Source organism: Cherax quadricarinatus, chromosome 1 (genome assembly GCF_038502225.1).
Source record: "Cherax quadricarinatus isolate ZL_2023a chromosome 1, ASM3850222v1, whole genome shotgun sequence".
NCBI lineage: Eukaryota > Metazoa > Arthropoda > Malacostraca > Decapoda > Parastacidae > Cherax > Cherax quadricarinatus.
This window is the reverse complement of record NC_091292.1, coordinates 92,887,969-92,907,760: the sequence shown is the minus strand read 5'-3', so window position 1 is coordinate 92,907,760 and position 19,792 is coordinate 92,887,969. Positions and strand designations below refer to the sequence as shown.

Sequence of the window (19,792 nt, the reverse complement as noted above, 5' to 3'; positions counted from 1 at the left end):
AACATATGTAATTAACATTTAAAATTAGCGGTAATGTTTAATGGATACAGACAGTGAGAGTTGTGAGTCTCTCGGTGTCTGGGTCGGGAAATATGGTGCGTCATTAACTCAATTTCCGACTCCTTTCCATTTTTTTCCTCGGCCGCCTCGCCGCGGTGCCCCTTAATACTTTCAACAAGCTGTCTCGTCTGCCACGACTTTTTCGTTTTTGTTGACATTAAATAGATACTGAATATATGACCCACAATGTTGTTGTCATCAACAGGATTCCTGATAATACAGCAACAACAACTACTATTATAATGTTTATATAAATGTGCATGTTTGTTGAGGCATGACTGTATACATAGATGTATACTTGTGAATATTTGATGACGAGTCCACGTGTGCATGATGTGTCCATGTATGCATGGAAGAGTCTGTGTACATAGAAGCGTCCATGTGTGCATGAACGTATTCATGTGTGCATGAACGTGTTCATGTGTGCATGAACGTGTTCATGTGTGCATGAACGTGTCCATGTGTACAACTAGGGCATTGCCTAACCAACTTCCGGTTTGTATGTACTTGTGATACCCTGAATCCTGATTGATAAGTCGACTCACTTTATGCGTCCTTATGTCCCCATGTGTCCTAATGTCTCTGTCTATTAATATCTGTCTCTTAATATGTGTCTCTTAATGTTTCTGTCTCTTAGTATCTGTCTCTTAATATCTCTGTCTCTTAATGTCTGTCTCTTAATGTTTCTGTCTCTTAATATCTGTCTCTTAATGCCTCTGTCTCTTAGTGTCTCTGTCTCTTAATATCTCTGTCTCTAATGTTTCTGTCTCTTAATTTTTCTGTCTCTTAATATCTGTCTCTTAATGTTTGTCTCTTAATATCTGTCTCTTAATGTTTCTGTCTCTTAATGTCTCTGTCTCTTAATATCTCTGTCTCTTAATGTTTCTGTCTCTTAATATCTGTCTCTTAATGTTTCTGTCTCTTAATGTCTCTGTCTCTTAATGTTTCTGTCTCTTAATGTTTCTGTCTCTTAATATCTGTCTCTTAATATCTCTGTCTCTTAATGTTTCTGTCTCTTAATGTTTCTGTCTCTTAATATCTGTCTCTTAATGTTTCTGTCTCTTAATATCTCTGTCTCTTAATATCTGTCTCTTAATGTCTGTCTCTTAATGTTTCTGTCTCTTAATGTCTCTGTCTCTTAATATCTCTGTCTCTTAATGTCTGTCTCTTAATGTCTGTCTCTTAATGTCTATGTCTCTTAATATCTCTGTCTCTTAATGTCTGTCTCTTAATGTCTGTCTCTTAATGTCTATGTCTCTTAATATCTCTGTCTCTTAATGTCTGTCTCTTAATGTCTGTCTCTTAATGTCTGTCTCTTAATGCCTATGTCTCTTAATGTCTGTCTCTTAATGTCTCTGTCTCTTAATGTCTGTCTCTTAATGTCTCTGTCTCTTAATGTCTCTGTCTCTTAATGTCTCTGTCTCTAGTGTCTCTCTCTCAATGTCTCTGTCTCTTAATGTCTGTCTCTTAATGTCTCTGTCTCTTAATGTCTCTGTCTCTTAATGTCTGTCTCTTAATGTCTCTGCTTCTTAATGTTTCTGTTTCTCAATGTCTCTGTCTCTTAAAGTCTGTCTCTAATATCTGTGTCTCCTAATATCTGTCTCTTAGTGTCCTCCTGTTTCCTAGTGTCCACTGTCTCCGTATCTCCCAGTGTCTCCTAATATCCGTGTTTCCTTATGTCTCTGTCTCCTAGTGTCCTCATGTCTCCTAGTACCCCATGTATCCGTGTCTCCTAGTACCCCATGTATCCGTGTCTCCTAGTACCCCATGTATCCGTGTCTCCTAGCACCCCATGTATCTGTCTCCTAGTACCCCATGTATCCGTGTCTCCTAGTACCCCATGTATCCGTGTCTCCTAGTACCCCATGTATCCGTTTCTCCTAGTACCCCATGTATCCGTGTCTTCTAGTACCCCATGTATCCGTGCCTCCTAGTACCCCATGTATCCGTGTCTTTTAGTGCCCCATGTATCCGTGTCCCCTTAGTACCCATATATCCGTGTTTCCTAGTACCCCATGTATCCGTGTCTCCTAGTGCCCCATATATCCGTGTCCCCTTAGTACCCATATATCTGTGTCTCCTAGTACCCCATGTATCCGTGTCTCCTAGTGCCCCATGTATCCGTGTCCCCTTAGTACCCCATATATCCGTGTCTCCTAGTACCCCATGTACCCGTGTCTCCTAGTACCTCATGTATCCCTATCTCCTAGTACCCCATATATCCGTGTCTCCTAGTGTCCCCGTTACTCCTAGTGTCCCCGTGTCTCCAAATATCTCCACATCTCTTGAGACTTCTTGTCTCTTTCTGTCTTAATCTCTGTCTCCTAATACCCTTCAACTGTGTCATGCAGTTACGTGCATGACTTTGTTTCTCTTGTGCATAAACTCATTTACCTTGTATTTATTTTGACGATGAGAAGCAAATAGAATTAGGTAGCGTGACTGGTGATTAGAGGACGGAGAATCGAGCCTCCACTACTGAATGACCCATGCGAGTTAAGCGCTTCACACAGAATAAAATATTGTTATGGTCAAGAGTTTTGCTGCTGCTGCTGACAGTACTTGGGCAGCAGCTACTGTTACGGCAGTTATAGCTGTAATGGCCATATACGTTAGTGTTTGGACAGTAGAAATTAATTTTGGCCACAGAAGTGACTAGTATTACTGCCGCCACAGGGTGCTACTGCTGGTACTGCAGCCTAATATGCCACTGGTTACGGTCACGGGTGTCACTGTGTTGCGGTCACAGAAGATACTGATGCGTCCACAGGAGTTTCTGGTACTGTGGCTATAAATGCTACTGGTGGTCCTCCAACATGTGCTACTGATATTCCTCTCACACGTGCTACTGATGATGCAGCCACACGTGTCACTGGTGTTGCAGATACAGGAGCAGCTGGTGTTGCAAATACAAGTGTCACTGGAACTGCGGCCACGGGAGATAGATAACCTTGTTGATGGAGAAGAGAGGTGTAGGTGTAAGACGAGAAGGGAGGTAGTCTGCTTCCTGTGTGAAGTATAACTACACTGACTCCTGGGTTCCCTCGTTCTGCATCACTCTGTCACTGTTAGGCGGGTTGTTATTCTTACTGCCACTGACTGTTACGTTGTTTTGATGTATAACTTGGTTATAATGTTGTGTTTTACCTTCCTTCTTTTTTCTTCTTCCTGCTCCTCCCCTTCATCCTTCACTTACTTTTCCTTCTCCATCACCTCTTCATAATAGGAAGGCCACTTCAAGGCTCTTCTTTCCTTTAAATCAGTCTATTTTTTTTTTAATTTAAGTCTTTAATTATGATGGTTTTTATGTTTCCATGAATACTTTTGATTAATAGTTTTTAAACAAATTAAACAGTCCTAATATGTTTACAATTACACATTTGTTAGTTTAATATTATGGGCCCCACAACCATCCTGAGGGCGGTGTCAAAGGTACATAATGGTCCAGGCACTGGGCCCCCAAATTAGTATTTGCTAAGCAGGTTACAGTGATAACGAACTATTTGCAAATCTATTGACTCTAGAACAATAACGAGTTTACTGAGTTCACATCAGTTCAGGAGTTATTTAACATAGGCAAAGTCAATATAATTTTCAAGAACGGCTGATAATGTACCGCAGTAAATAAAATATATTAACATTTCTTGAACTTTTGTGAGTTGTCTCTGAATTATTTCTATCGGATTGCAGTACATAATGAAGCAGCAGTGTGTGACAGTGGTTCCTCTGGCTAAGTTTTTACGTGGTTAGGTCTACATCAGATGGAGATGCAAACTCGCAGAGGTACTAGTAACTCAGCCGTGGCCAGGCAGAAATGACATTCAAGACTCTGCTAATTTTAATGAATGCAACATAGACATGTGACTCCTGCACGATGGAATGACTGATGGACTAATTAGCGTCACTCTCCCTCTGTCATAAATTAATGAAGTTCAGTTGAAGCTCCTTTAGATTGTTGATAACCCAAAGTTGTAATCTACTTTCTCCTTGAATGCATACTTCTTTGTCAATTCATAGGTTCTGTCACGAATTTAAAGGTCACTGTGAGATGGAATACACTAAAGGTTTACTCTTACTCCACTCTATAATTCTACAATACCTGTGTCTGGGTTCTGACATAAACATGTCACAACTGACGCTGAGATAAAAGCATAGAACTAAGACCATTTATGGATAAGAGCATTTGAGGGTAACTTAATGGGGTTTCAAAGCAAGTATCTTCTTTAACTTAGGGAAGAGGATCAACTCCAGGTCCTGATACGAATCTAGTGTAAGTTTATTCAGATATATACAAATATAGTTACATAGATTATCATACATATCAGCATGTGTAGAGAACCTGGGATAACCCAAAAAAAAGTCAGTGACTTATTTCCATTGGGCGTAATGAAGGACCTGGGAAATATTGAGTTTAGGGGCTCCATCGAGTTTCGTGAAAAATTATAATGAAAATTGCGTAATATGATTGGTGTGTCCAACAGAGATCATTATATTTTGTGCAAATTGGGAAAAAAACAATGATTATCGGTATTTTTTTCTTCAGACGAAATATTTAAAAACACCCTTATCTAACTACTGCAACCAATCTAATCTAACCCAGTCCAACAATACCCAGATCAGCAATACCCAGCCCAGACATACCCAAGCTAACAAAATGTACACTCAGGAGATATTGGTCTGGTGCTGGTATTATTGGAACTTTACATCACTGGGTCGGCGAGTCACCACCACTGATTGGCCCGGCGTATAATTTACAAGATACATTTTATTTTCTATAAAAACAATTTTGTTGCTAATATCTCCCTTCAAAACAAAATTGCTCAAGAAATATAATAGCCATTTTTTGCTGGGCTATGTATAACTTGCTTGTGTTATAGAAATTAAAACAAAGGATTAGTTTAATAATAATAATAATAATAATAATAATAATAATAATAATAATAATAATAATAATTATATACTACAAGTACATGTACATGGTATACAGGCCTAGCCTTGGGAATGAAAAAGTATTTCCTAACTTTTTGATGTGGCTTTACCTTTCATCTATGTCCTCTTGTTTCTGGTCCTCGCATTTCAAACAGTCAGTCCCTATGAGTCCTGTTAATTAATTTAGTATCATGTCCTCTTCTTTTTTCTCTCAGTGCACACCTTTCAGCTCTGAAGTAGTCTGGCTGCAAATGTCAGGGCCTTTTCAAACTTCTGAACGCTATTTTCTATTTAGAGAGGGTTCAACGCTGGTGCTGCGTATTCGATCATGGTCCTTACTGACGTTATGTACTCTTGAAATTATGTTTGTACAAGGATGGGTGTGTGTCCCTAACCATTCATGATACTTGAACAGGACGTGAGATTTGGTGTAAAAGAGAGGGGGAGGAGGGAGAAAGAAAGAGGGGGAAGGAGAGAAAGGGGGAAGGGAGAGAGACAAAGGAACACTCATCGTTATCATTATGAGGGAGGTGACCACAGGTGCCGCCTCATTCCCTCATCAACAACTGACAGGTAAGTTACTCTCACACCTGTGTCTCCACCTGTCTCAGTGACAATGACCATCTTGCGTTAATGACTTCCTTTTGTGTTCTTCTTATTCCATATATCTTATGTTACTAAGATTCTGTCGTTGTTCTTGGTTCTTTGGTTTGTCTTTTGTTTCATACGTCGTGTGTTCACTTCCTGAGGTGTTAAGGTAGACTCCTCTAGTTTGGTCTCTGCTACTGAAATTTTATCGTTACTTTTTTTTCGTAAGGGGTATTTCCTTGCATTGTCTGATCTTTAATTTTGTTTCTGTTCCCTTGCTTTGTCAGTCTGTTAATTAACACTGTGATTCCATCCTAATTCCTGTTACTTGCAGAGAAATGTTTATCGTTAGTCATGTTCTTGTTCCTTAACCCTTCTTGCAGTTGTCTTTGTTATTTGTGTTTTTGTTCCATTATTTCTGAATTTTTGTTTTTTGTTTATTTTTTATGTTTATTAAGTTTTCATCAGCTTTCAGAATACTTTGTGTCTTCTTAATGCACTCGTCATTGCAAGTGACTGTTTCTTGACCATAATGGAACTATTTTGGTTTACTGTAGATTTTGGTTATGATGATGTTTGGGTACACACGAAAATCACTCCCTGTGAAAGCTAAAGACTCGGCCGGAGATGCAATATTTCCCCGATGAAAAGCAGGGACGCCACGAGTACACTGACAATACAATAATTGTCCGGGGACCAAGACTGTTCAATTGCCTCCCAGCATATATAAGGGGGGATTGCCAATAGACCCCTGGTTGTCTTCAAGAAGGCACTGGGCAGTTACCTAAAGTCAGTACGTGACCAGCCGGGCTGTGGTTCGTCCGTCGGGTTACGTGCGGCCAGCAGTAACAGTCTGGTTGATCAGACCCTGATCCACCATGAGGCCTGGTCTCAGACCGGGCCGTGGGGGCGTTGAACCGTGAAACCCTCTCCAGGTAAACTCCACGATTTCTTAAGCTTGTTGTGGTTCTTGGTTATGATGTCCCTTGGCTGTAAACTAAGACTCCTTAAGTTTGCTAAAGTTCCTTAGCTTCCTTGCCGATCCATTGCCTTTGAGTTTCATTACTGACGGTAAATACCTGTCAGATTTTTAAAGGGATGGACCGGTAAGCCAGCATAAGGTCTCGGTCAGATAACCAATAGCTCTAGTGGCGGATCATCATATGACTAAGACCCGCGTCAGGAAACACTTTTTTTGTTTCCTGGCAAACCTTACTGACGGTAATTTCCACTTACGAGTGACTCCAGTTCTGTTGGAGCCTATAATTGGAATGCTTGACGAGATCCTCGTATCTCTATGGAAATCGCCCACGTCAAGCTGACATTCATTACATCATGAGTGTAGCTCATCCTATGTAATGGAATGTGACATGGAAACAGGTTTTGTTCCCGCAGTGTAACAATAGTGCAGAAATGAGTAGACGTACACCACGAATGCATTTATGTTAAAAAAAATGTCCCAGCCCCTACTCAAAATCCAAGATGTTCATTTATTATTTTTATTCGTCTAACGCAGGTCGCCGACAGAATGGGTCGCTGCAGTTTAGTCTACCTCCGCAGTGCGTCAGGCATTCTCAAGATAATTGAAGTTGTGAGTTCCAGGAATTCAAATTCAAAATTGTATTTCTTTACGTAGTATACAATGTATAGTGTACATGTAACAAAATATTGTTAAGCACAAAGAAAGTCAGTAAGATGCATGAGTATCTGGGCAGACTAATCTAATGCTTACACACTACTTAAAACTAGACACAGGTTATGGAGTAGTAAATTTTAATTATATATATAATCGTGATTATGCTTTCTAACTTAATATTAATTTGATACATTTATTATACATCCCATATCCATTCTGTGGGTAATAGTCAAAATGCTTTAGGGGCACATAATTGATCAAGAGACTGGGCTAAATTGTCCCCACACACCGGGCCACCCCAGGCGTTTACCATATTGCGACAGAAAGTCACTCATGACAAACCTCCCGATTCCGATGAAAGATTTTCCAGATGCCATTGAGCTTTGTATTAATTTTAATTTCTCTTCTGAGAAAGATTTATACCAGCAGTCTTATGGGATGACCATGGGCTCACCACCTAGTACAGTTGTTGCCAGCCCTTGTATGGAGTACCTAGAGGAGAAAATGAAACCACATAAACCAGCTGGTGTAACATAATTAACATATGTTGACAGTTTCTCATATTGATGGCATACAATACCGACAAGTTTATGAATATGAAACATATGCAACACTTTATTGTCGAAACGTTTCGCTTGCACAATTAACTTCTCCAGTCGAATGCAGGAGAATACAGCACTGGAGTCAGTGGAAGTAGTTTTGGTGTGATTGGTCTGTCACCCTCGATAGGAGGGAGTCAGTCCCTCAGGCTTTAGTAACTGACCACATCTTACCGAAGGCGACGGATTGCTCGCTTTTAAATACATTTTCTGTCTCCGTTGTTTTCGACTGAAGAAGCCGGTTGTACAGGCGAGACATATAGACAATAAAGATACCCAAGTGTTGCATATGTGCCTTATTCATCATGGTGTCATTGGGTGATCGCCCCTAGAAGTGCCAATACAACATGGCTGTTAAATAGTTTCACCGAGGAGGAGCATAATGGTGGCCTGCTTTTTCTGGACGTGTTTCTGTTTCAATATGACAATGCACTCGAGTTTCAAGCCATAGGAAATCAACTAACAAGTATGACCTACACGTCTCATATCACAACGTACACACTAACAGAGGCATCACCATTTCCTTCTTATTTAGAAGGCTCTCGGGATCTCCAGTCCGTCGTATTTAGCGGAGGAATGCAGGTATACACAGTGCTTTCTCCGAGCTTCATTAACCGACTCCTTTAATTCCCGGTTGACGGAGAAAAGCAAAATAAAAGATCAACACAGCTAGACAACAACAAGAGGTTCATCATTGAAACTGCGAAGGAAACTTCCGAGAACACACACAACTGTATTGTTAAAATTTAATTGGTATAAAACCTTTATAAAGCACCCTATACCCATCCTGAGGGTGATAGTCAAAAGATTACAGAGGCACATAATGGATTCGTGGACTGGACCTCTAAAATTGTGATGAGGAACCAAAACAGCAAACTTTGTCTTCCAGCACTACTGAGGATCTAGTAGCTGGGATAAGTAAGCGACACTATGAAACCAGCGCCGGGGTATACAACATACCCTGTGAGACATCTGACAAAATACATGCTGAGGAAATTTTCGGAATTTTTATACTACGTTTCAATGAACACCGTTACTTATATCATAAGGATAAACTGAACAACGCTTATGTTATCCATCGGAATACTCGTAGACACAACAATGAGAATAAGTCACTCTGACTTTTTGGGTTATCCTAGGTACTTTACACATATGCTGCTATGTATGATAATTCTATGTAACTGTATTTGTGTATACCTGAATAAACTTACATAAACTCGAGTAGCATCAGACTAGTTATCAGAGATGCTTTCCGACGTTGAAAATGATGTTTATAATCATCACTCATCTTTACTCCCAACACCACAACTCAAAATATAGTTGCATCATGTCCAGGCAGGACACGGCCACTTGGCTCCACCCTTCCTTTCAATAGCACATCTCTGCCAATATGAATAGTACCTGTCTCTTATTCTTGTATTAGACAGGAAACGCCCCTGGCGGGCGAAAGGCCCTCTTATTAAATGTCTTAATAAACTTTCAGACGTATCTAATTATTAAGAAAATGTGAAAAAACACACATAAGGCATTGTATGAGAGGCAATGTGTTAAGTCAGTACCAGCGAAGGAGGTTGCTAACTATGGCTCGCCTTTATAGACTTCATCGCTAGTATACATAAAAACAGTGAATGATACCATGCCTTGTATACATAAAGAGGTGGATATTCAGAATTATCAGAGGAATATAGCTAAAAAAAATACGTGTACTAGTTATCAGTTAGCTTTGCCCTTTATTCATAGGTGCCTGTCAACAGCACATTGATGAATAAAACGGAAGTGCAACACAGGGTATCTTTATTCTGAAGACTCCTCACCAACCCATGACTTCGTCAATTCAATACAAAAGTTATGGGAGGTGTTGAAACTGGAGACAGTAAAAGATGAGGTAATAAATCCCTCAGCCTATATGAAGGTATGGTATGGTATGAGGTATGGTATAAACCTTGGTAACAGTTACCCACAAATTGGTTTAGAAACACACGTGAGCAAACACTACAACATATTTATTAGAAAACTTTTCGGTCCCAGGACCTTCATCAAGGTCCCATGACCGAAACGTTTTTTAATAAATATACCCCAGTGTTGGCTCACGTGTCTTGTTAAACCATTTTGTCGGTATCTATTACCAAGGTTTATATCCCAGTGTTAGCTCGCGTGTCTTTCTAAACCAATCTGAAGTATAACCAGGAGTCAGATAAGGTGCAACAATTGAAGACATCGTCACCGTGTCAGAGAGGATACCTATTTACTAACCCCTGACCCAACTCTTGGGCATGACCTACTTCCACTAGTGGGTCCGCCCACAGTAATGATGTCTTCAACTGCTGCACCTCATCTGACTCTTACATAAGCAACCATCTTCCTGGCTATACTTCACACTCCATCAAGACTACGGTGAACACCTTCAGCTAGACTGAGGGACTGATTACCTCGTCTTCTACTGTCTCCAGTTTAAACACCTCCAATAGCTTTTGTATTGAATTGATGAAGTCTTTGGCTGGTAAAATGCTTTCAGAATAAAGATACCCAGGTATTGTACATGCATGTTATTAATCGACCTGTTGGTATTGTATGTCATCACTGCTACCATTATGTTGATTAAAGAAATGAGATTTTACAGGTTTAATTCCAAATTTGCAATTGTTTTCCCGAACTCTCAAATTCCGTTCATTAATCGCAACGGAGAAAGATTCTAATATATTTAGAACTTCAGATATCTGATTTTTGTGACAATGCATCATATTTTTATTACTGTAAGCATCTAAAGTTTAGATGTCTGAATGTCACCGTTTTTTATGACTGGGCATGTAATTTTTTGGCCTATAGGCATCTGATTGAGTAATGCAGACATTTTTTTTTCAATCTCTCAGCAGAATTTTCAACAACGTAAATATTTGATTTTAAGGACTAGTGTTTTTCTACAAATGTGTTTCTCTTCTCGTTGCGACATTAATACGTTGACAACAGTATCTAAAACAATAGTAATACTGTATGATAACAGCATTGTGATGAAGTCCCATGACTTAATGCTGATAAATATGTGCTCTCGGCTATACTCATCTAGTTGTGGTTGCAGAGGTCAGTTCACAGCTCCTGACCCCGCCTCTTCGCTGGTCGTTACTAAGTCCACTCTCTCCCTGCTCCATGAGCTGTATCGTATCTCATCTTAAAGCTATGTCTATGTATGGATCCTGCCTCCACTACATTACTCTCCAGATTGTTTCACTTCCTGACAGATCTATGACTGAAGAAATACTTCCTAACATCCCTCTGATTCATCTGAGTTTTCAATTTCCAGTTGTGACCCCTTGTTGCTGTGTCCCATCTCTGAAACATTCTGTCCCTATTCACCTTGTCCGTTCCTCTCAGTATTTTATATGTCATTATCATGTCCCCTCTATCCCTCCTGCTCTCCAGTGTCGTCAGGTTGATTTCCCTTAACCTCTCTTCGTAGAACATACACCTTAACTCCGGGACTAGTTGCAACCTTTGCATTTTATCTAAATTTCTTGAAGTGCTTAACCAGGTGTGGGTTCTGTACTGGTGCTGCAGATTTTTGTTAGTGGCACATACAGTGTCTCTACTCCCTCTCTCAGGACCCAAGGAGAGATACTGTACGGTCCCACCGACTTTGAGGTATTTAACTCACTTAGCAGCCTCTTCACATCCTCCTTAGTTGTGTGTAGTGTGCCCAGCATTTGTTACTGAAACCTTACATTCTGGTTTCCTGGAGTCCTTTCTGTCTCCACTGAAAATACTTCCTTTAATCTCCTCTTAAGCTCTCCACATACTTCTTTGTCGTTTCTTGTGATCTCCCCTCCCTCCCTCCCTCCCTCCTCATCCTGATTACCTGGTCATTGTTCTTTTCCTCCTGATGTGGCTGTACAATAGCTTTGGGTCAGATTTGGTTTTCGATGCTATGACATTCTCATATTGCCGCTGGGCCTCCCTCCTTATCCATGCATATTCATTTCTGGCTCTTCGGCTAATCTCCTTATTTTCTTGGGTCCTTTGTCTTCTGTATTTTTTCTATTCTCTAGCACACTTAGTTTTGGCCTCATAGTTGCAGCTGACTACAGTATTTTCTCATACACTAAAATTTGATGAACATTTGAGATGCTACAAAATGTTTAAATATTATTATAGTTACTCAGAATTTCGCACATTTATAGATATTGACTATATTATGTGCTTAACTAATTGCGAATTCCCTGCTGGTGCTGCTTACTCGAGAATCTTCTTTAATGCTTGACTGTCTAGGTTCATGAAGGTTCTTACATGTGTCACTGGCATTATCCGGTTTGTGTGCTTCAAACGAGAGGTAAGGTGTGACGTTCCCATGGGGGTCCTTGTTTTTTGGTCCACACAGAATAGTTTCCCTATCACGTAATGTACTGTCATTGATTCTCATATCCTAGCTAGAATTTTCAGTATTTTGCAATTCGGAGGGAATGGAGTTAAATTCTTGTAACTACTTATTTAATTTTTCAAGCAGTTTTCTAAATCCTGAAGCTGCTTGTCATCTTCACTTTTAACCATTTCATCAGTTGTTCACCGTCCCTCAACATATTTGTCTTCCATACATCACCAACACTTCCCCATCACCACTAACCTCCCTCATCCTAGGTGAGCGTGAGTGTGTCTCTGGGGCTGTTCCGTGGAGTTCCTCTCACCTTCGGGGACAGCCGCCACACCTCAGTACATGTTGGAACCGACGCAGACTTCTTCAGCGGCGGGGTCATGGTGGCCGCCCTGCTTATCACACCTCTCTTGTTCCTCCTGTATGTTGCCGGGGTTGCTGGTCTCCAACACACCATCCTGGTAAGAGAAACGCTCCTCATGGTAATCATAGGTCACGATGGGGGGGAGGTCACTTGGCAGCTGGATATGTTTGGTTAATTCAGCAAGGAGCTATTTTGTTAAAGGCAAGTTTATAATTAGTTTTTGTAACGACTCTTTTAAATCAGTCTGCTTACAATGAAATCACTATTTAATTTACATTAAATAATTCCAAATTTACAATTATCCTCATATGTTAGGAATTGTTAAGCAATTTTACATATTTTACAGTTTATCAATGTTAGGAAGCACTCTCAAGGAGCACCCTTCTTCAGCACGACGTACTGCAACCTGTATAAACATCCTGACGCAGCACAACGCTACTAGGTGTGTGATATAACAGAACTTGTCTTCTCTCACCTCCCCAGGAAATAGCGATCAATTTCCTGCTCTTCAGCTTCCTGCTCATCTCTGGTTCGGTAGGTATGGCTTTCTGGCACTCTCCTCCGTCTGACTGGGCGTCGCACAAGGCCGAGGGTATCTCCATGTCAGTCTTCCTGTATGCAGGATCAGTTGCCTACCTACTTGATACAGTCCTCGTCACTAAGAACTATTGCTGTGGACCTAAAGTCCGGCTCAGTGAACCTAGCGAATCCACCGCCTAGGCTGGTTGCGATCTTAAGAACCTTCCTGACCCAGCTTATCTACCGCTTAAACTGGTAGCAAACACAAAACGGCGCTACTGTCTAAAGCAGTTGTGAACCCGGAAATGTCTCAAGTACCCATCGCCTAGACCGTATAGTCAGCTATGCTCTATAGTCATCCTAACACTGGAGTTAAACATCACAACCATCACCAAAGAATAGCTTGAACTGATTATATTTAAATGTAGCTTTAATCCTCAATAATACATTTTGTTCAGAAATGAACTCTGCTTATTTACATCATGTTTTCAGGCATACTTACTGACAATACAATACCCACAGTATAATGTAACTATCTGGTCCTCTCTGAAGTTCATGTGTTTATTTCTATCAGCATAGTTTGTAAAAAAATACTGTAAATATTTTTTCTATGTAACTAGAGTTTGATTACTCCTTAATTATTTACTGATGAAGGAGGCGGCCAAGAATATTGAGAATATCTGATTAGTTGTATCCCAATTAGTATAGCTTAACCCTTTGTACATATTTGCACTCTCAGTTAGGGCAACTGACTTAATTAAGATTGTCAGAATTTCCTTGAATGTTCTTAGGTGCTTCTCTGCACATTGTGGCTGGAGAGAACACACTCATATCCCGTGTCTCACGTCGTGTAATCTCAAATCCAAGCATCAGGCTAATTCTGTTCAACATGTTCACTTTCAACTTTCTACCTTTACACACATTCCCAAACTCATCCACTAACCTTTGCAATTTTTCTTTAGAATCTCCCATAAGCACAGTATCATCAGCAAAAAGTAACTGTATCAATTCCCATTTTGAATTTGATTCCCCAAAATTTAATCCCACCCCTCTCCCGACCAGTGGTTTCTCTCCCTTAGCGAGAAACCACTGGTCAGAGAGCTGTCCGGATAGTGACTTGGTGAAATGAGTCAATTACGTCCTCGTGAATTTCTTTATTAAGCGATGACATTACATGTACAAGTCAGGTCAGATAATAGATTACAAAAGCAGCAGCTTGTGAGTGTAGGTGCGGCCAGAGTCAAGCCTAGTTACTAACATCCACTAACTTATTAACTATATTTACTCGCTCACAATTCAATTAAGAGAATCTGTTTATTAATTACTATAATTCATCATAACAACGACGAATATAAAAAACAACATTGCAGTTCCATGCAATAAAATCATGGAGGTGTTTATCGCTTCAACTAGTTAACTGTCACTATCTCTATGATAATTATTTATCTCATGTTATCTACCTTCACACAGTAATTACTCACACCACATTAACTCTACTGCCTCACCTTTCTCAGTATTAAAAAATGTATTTCCTTCATCGTCTACCGCATCATGTGATGATGTACCCACATCTTGTAATGATGTACCCACATCATGTGATAATGTACCCACATCATGTGATGATGTACCCACATCATGTGATGATGTACCCACATCATGTGATGATGTACCCACATCATGTGATGATGTACCCACATCACGTAATGATGAACCCACATCATGTAATGATGTACCCACATCATGTAATGGTGTACCCACACCATTTGATGTACCCACATTATGTGATAATGTACCCACATCATTTGATGATGTACCCACATCATGTGATGATGTAATCACGCGTGATGATGTACCCATATCATGTGATGTACCCACACCATTAGATGATGTACCCACATCATGTGATGATGTACATGTGATGATGTACCTACATCATGTGATGATGTATTCACATTAACGTAATTATGATGTACCTACATCATGTGATGATGTCATGTCATGATGTACCCACATCATGTGATAATAAACCCACATCATGTGATGATGTACATACATCATGTGATGTACCCACATCATGTGATAATAAACCCACATCATGTGATGATGTACCCACATCATGTAATGATGTACCCACACCATTTGATGATGTACCTACATCATGTGATGATGTATTCACATTAATTATGATGTACCTACATCATGTGATGATTTACTCGCATCATGTATGTACTCACATCATGTGATGATGTACATACATCATGTGATGTACCCACATAATGTGATAATGTACCCACATCATGTGATGATGTACCCACATCACGTAATGATGTACCCACATCATGTAATGATGTACCCACATCATGTAATGATGTACCCACACCATTTGATGTACCTACATCATGTGATGATGTACCTACATCAACTGATGATGTACCTACATCATGTGATGATGAATTCACATTAATTTTGATGTACCTACATCATGTGATGATGTACCCACATCATGTGATGATTTACTCGCATCATGTAATGATGTACCCACATCATGTGATGATGTACATACATCATGTGATGTACCCACATCATGTGATAATGTACCCACATCATGTGATGATGTACCCACATCACGTAATGATGTACCCACATCATGTGATGATGTACCCACATCATGCAATGATGTACCCACACCATTTGATGATGTACCTACATCATGTGATGATGTACCTACATCATGTGATGGTGTACCTACATCATGTGATGATGTATTCACATTAATTATGATGTACCTACATCATGTGATGATGTACGCACATCATGTAATGATATACCCACACCATTTGATGTACCTACATCATGTGATGATGTATTCACATTAATTATGATGTACCTACATCATGTGATGATGTACCCACATCATGTAATGATGTACCCACACCATTTGATGATGTACCTACATCATGTGATGATGTACCCACATCATGTGATGATGTACCCACATCAATTATGATGTACCTACATCATGTGATGATGTACCCACATCATGTAATGATGTACCCACACCATTTGATGATGTACCTAAATCATGTGATGATGCACCCACATCATGTAATGATGTACCCACACCATTTGATGATGTACCTACATCATGTGATGATATACCCACATCATGTGATGATGTACCTACATCATGTGATGACGTACCCACATCTTGTGATGATGTACCTACATCATGTGATGATGTACCAACATCATGTGATGTACCCACATCATGTGATGATGTACCCACACCATGTGATGATGTACCCACATCATGTGATGATGTACCCAAACCATGTGATGATGTGCCCACATCATGTGATGTACCCACATCATGTGACGATGTACCTACATCATGTGATGATGTACCTACATCATGTGATGATGTACCCACATCATGTGGTGATGTACCTACATCATGTGATGATATACCTACATCATGTGATGATGTACCCACATCATGTGATGATGTACCTACATCATGTGATGATGTACCTACATCATGTGATGATGTACCCACATCATGTGATGTATCCACATCATGTGATGATGTACCCACATCATGTGATGTATCCACATCATGTGATGATGTACCCACATCATGTGATGATGTACCTACATCATGTGATGATGTACCTACATCATGTGATGATGTACCCACATCATGTGATGATGTACCCACATCATGTGATGATGTATCTACATCATGTGATGATGTACCTACATCATGTGATGATGTACCCACATCATGTGATGATGTACCTACATCATGTGATGATGTACCTACATCATGCGATGATGTACCCACATCATGTGATGATCTATCTACATCATGTGATGATGTACCTACATCATGTGATGATGTACCCACATAATGTAATGTGTCGACGCCCTCGGCACAGAATTGTTAAGAGAAATTGAACAAGAAGAATAAATAAAAACTGCCAGTAACTCAAAATTAAAAATACAACATTATGGGATGGACCTAAATAATGTTTGTTAAAGATCATATCTGCAACTGAAGACAAGTGTAGTACATAAGTGTAGTACACAAGTGTAGTACACAAGTGTAGTACACAAGTGTAGTACACAAGTGTAGTACACAAGTGTAGTACACAAGTGTAGTACACAAGTGTAGTACACAAGTGCAGTACACAAGTGTAGTACACAAGTGTAGTACACAAGTGTAGTACACAAGTGTAGTACACAAGTGTAGTACACAAGTGCAGTACACAAGTGTAGTACACAAGTGCAGTACACAAGTGCAGTACACAAGTGTAGTACACAAGTGTAGTACACAAGTGCAGTACACAAGTGTAGTACACAAGTGCAGTACACAAGTGTAGTACACAAGTGTAGTACACAAGTGTAGTACACAAGTGTAGTACACAAGCGTAGTGCACAAGTTTAGTACACAAGTGTAATACACAAGTGTAGTACACAAGTGTAGTACACAAGTGTAGTACACAAGTGTAGTACACAAGTGTAGTACACAAGTGTAGTACAAAAGCGTAGTACACAAGTGTAGTACACAAGCGTAGTACACAAGCGTAGTACACAAGTGTAATACACAAGTGTAGTACACAAGTGTAGTACACAAGTGTAGTACACAAGTGTAGTACACAAGTGTAGTACACAAGTGCAGTACACAAGTGTAGTACACAAGTGCAGTACACAAGTGTTGTACACAAGTGTAGTACACAAGTGTAGTACACAAGTGTAGTACACAAGTGTAGTACACAAGTGCAGTACACAAGTGTAGTACACAAGTGCAGTACACAAGTGTAGTACACAAGTGTAGTACACAAGTGTAGTACACAAGTGTAGTACACAAGTGCAGTACACAAGTGTAGTACACAAGTGTAGTACACAAGTGCAGTACACAAGTGTAGTACACAAGTGTAGTACACAAGTGTAGTACACAAGTGTAGTACACAAGTGTAGTACACAAGTGCAGTACACAAGTGCAGTACACAAGTGTAGTACACAAGTGTAGTACACAAGTGTAGTACACAAGTGCAGTACACAAGTGTAGTACACAAGTGTAGTACACAAGTGCAGTACACAAGTGCAGTATACAAGTGTAGTACACAAGTGTAGTACACAAGTGTAGTACACAAGTGTAGTACACAAGTGCAGTACACAAGTGTAGTACACAAGTGTAGTACACAAGTGTAGTACACAAGTGTAGTACACAAGCGTAGTACACAAGTGTAGTACACAAGTGTAGTACACAAGTGTAGTACACAAGTGTCGTACACAAGTGTAGTACACAAGTGTAGTACACAAGTGTCGTACACAAGTGTAGTACGCAAGTGTAGTACACAAGTGTAGTACACAAGTGTAGTACACAAGTGTAGTACACAAGCGTAGTACACAAGTGTAGTACACAAGTGTAGTACACAAGTGTAGTACACAAGCGTAGTACACAAGTGTAGTACACAAGTGTAGTACACAAGTGTCGTACACAAGTGTAGTACACAAGCGTAGTACACAAGTGTAGTACACAAGCGTAGTACACAAGTGTCGTACACAAGTGTAGTACACAAGTGTAGTACACAAGTGTAGTACACAAGTGTAGTACACAAGTGTAGTACACAAGCGTAGTACACAAGTGTCGTACACAAGTGTAGTACACAAGTGTCGTACACAAGTGTAGTACACAAGTGTCGTACACAAGTGTAGTACACAAGTGTAGTACACAAGTGTAGTACACAAGCGTAGTACACAAGTGTCGTACACAAGTGTAGTACACAAGTGTAGTACACAAGTGTATTACCAAAGTGTAGTACACAAGTGTAGTACACAAGTGTAGTACCCAAGTGTAGTACACAAGTGTAGTACCCAAGTGTAGTACACAAGTGTAGTACACATATGTAGTACACAAGTTTAGTACACAAGTGTAGTACACAAGTGTAGTACACAAACGTAGTACACAAGCGTAGTACCCAAGTGTAGTACCCAAGCGTAGTACACAAGTGTAGTACCCAAGTGTAGTACACAAGTGTAGTACACATATGTAGTACACAAGTGTAGTACACAAGTGTAGTACACAAGTGTAGGACACAAGTGTAGTACACAAGTGTAGTACACAAGTGTAGTACACAAGTGTAGTACACATATGTAGTACACATATGTAGTACACAAGTGTAGTACACAAGTGTAGTACACAAGTGTAGTACACAAACGTAGAACCCAAGCGTAGTACACAATAGTACACAAGCGTAGTACACAAGCCTAGTGCATAAGCGTAGTACACAAGTGTAGTACACATATGTAGTACACAAGTGTAGTACACAAGTGTAGTACACAAGTGTAGTACCCAAGTGTAGTACACAAGTGTAGTACACATATGTAGTACACAAGTGTAGTACCCAAGTGTAGTACACAAGTGTAGTACACATATGTAGTACACAAGTGTAGTACACAAGTGTAGTACACAAGCGTAGTACACAAGCGTAGTACACAAGCGTAGTACCCAAGCGTAGAACACGAGCGTAGTACCCAAGCGTAGTACACAAGCGTAATACACAAGCGTAGTACACAAGTGTAGTACCCAAGTGTAGTACCCAAGTGTAGTACACAAGCGTTGTACACAAGTGCAGTACACAAGTGTAGTACAGAAGCGTAGTACACAAACGTAGTACACAAGTGTAGTACACAAACGTAGAACCCAAGCGTAATACACAAGCGTAGTACAC

At 40.0% G+C, this 19,792-nt stretch overlaps 1 protein-coding gene across 1 annotated transcript; it reads left to right on the top strand.

The window, feature by feature from the left end:
* The first annotated feature begins 5,498 nt into the window (after positions 1-5,498).
* Positions 5,499-14,401, top strand: LOC128689983 (uncharacterized). Its single transcript, XM_053778450.2, has 4 exons — positions 5,499-5,562; positions 7,094-7,168; positions 12,439-12,633; positions 13,020-14,401. Exons 2-4 carry the CDS (start codon positions 7,106-7,108, stop codon positions 13,254-13,256), a joined length of 495 nt encoding a protein of 164 aa, XP_053634425.1. The 5' UTR covers positions 5,499-5,562; positions 7,094-7,105; the 3' UTR covers positions 13,257-14,401.
* The last annotated feature ends 5,391 nt before the right edge of the window (positions 14,402-19,792 follow it).

Coding starts and splice junctions, on each gene's coding strand:
- LOC128689983 (XM_053778450.2), top strand. CDS start 7,106: ATGGGTCGCTGCAGTTTAGTCTACCTCCGCAGTGCGTCAGGCATTCTC. Junction 7,169..12,438: donor TTCTCAAGATAATTGAAGTT/GTGAGTTCCAGG, acceptor CCCTCATCCTAG/GTGAGCGTGAGTGTGTCTCT. Junction 12,634..13,019: donor GTCTCCAACACACCATCCTG/GTAAGAGAAACG, acceptor TCACCTCCCCAG/GAAATAGCGATCAATTTCCT.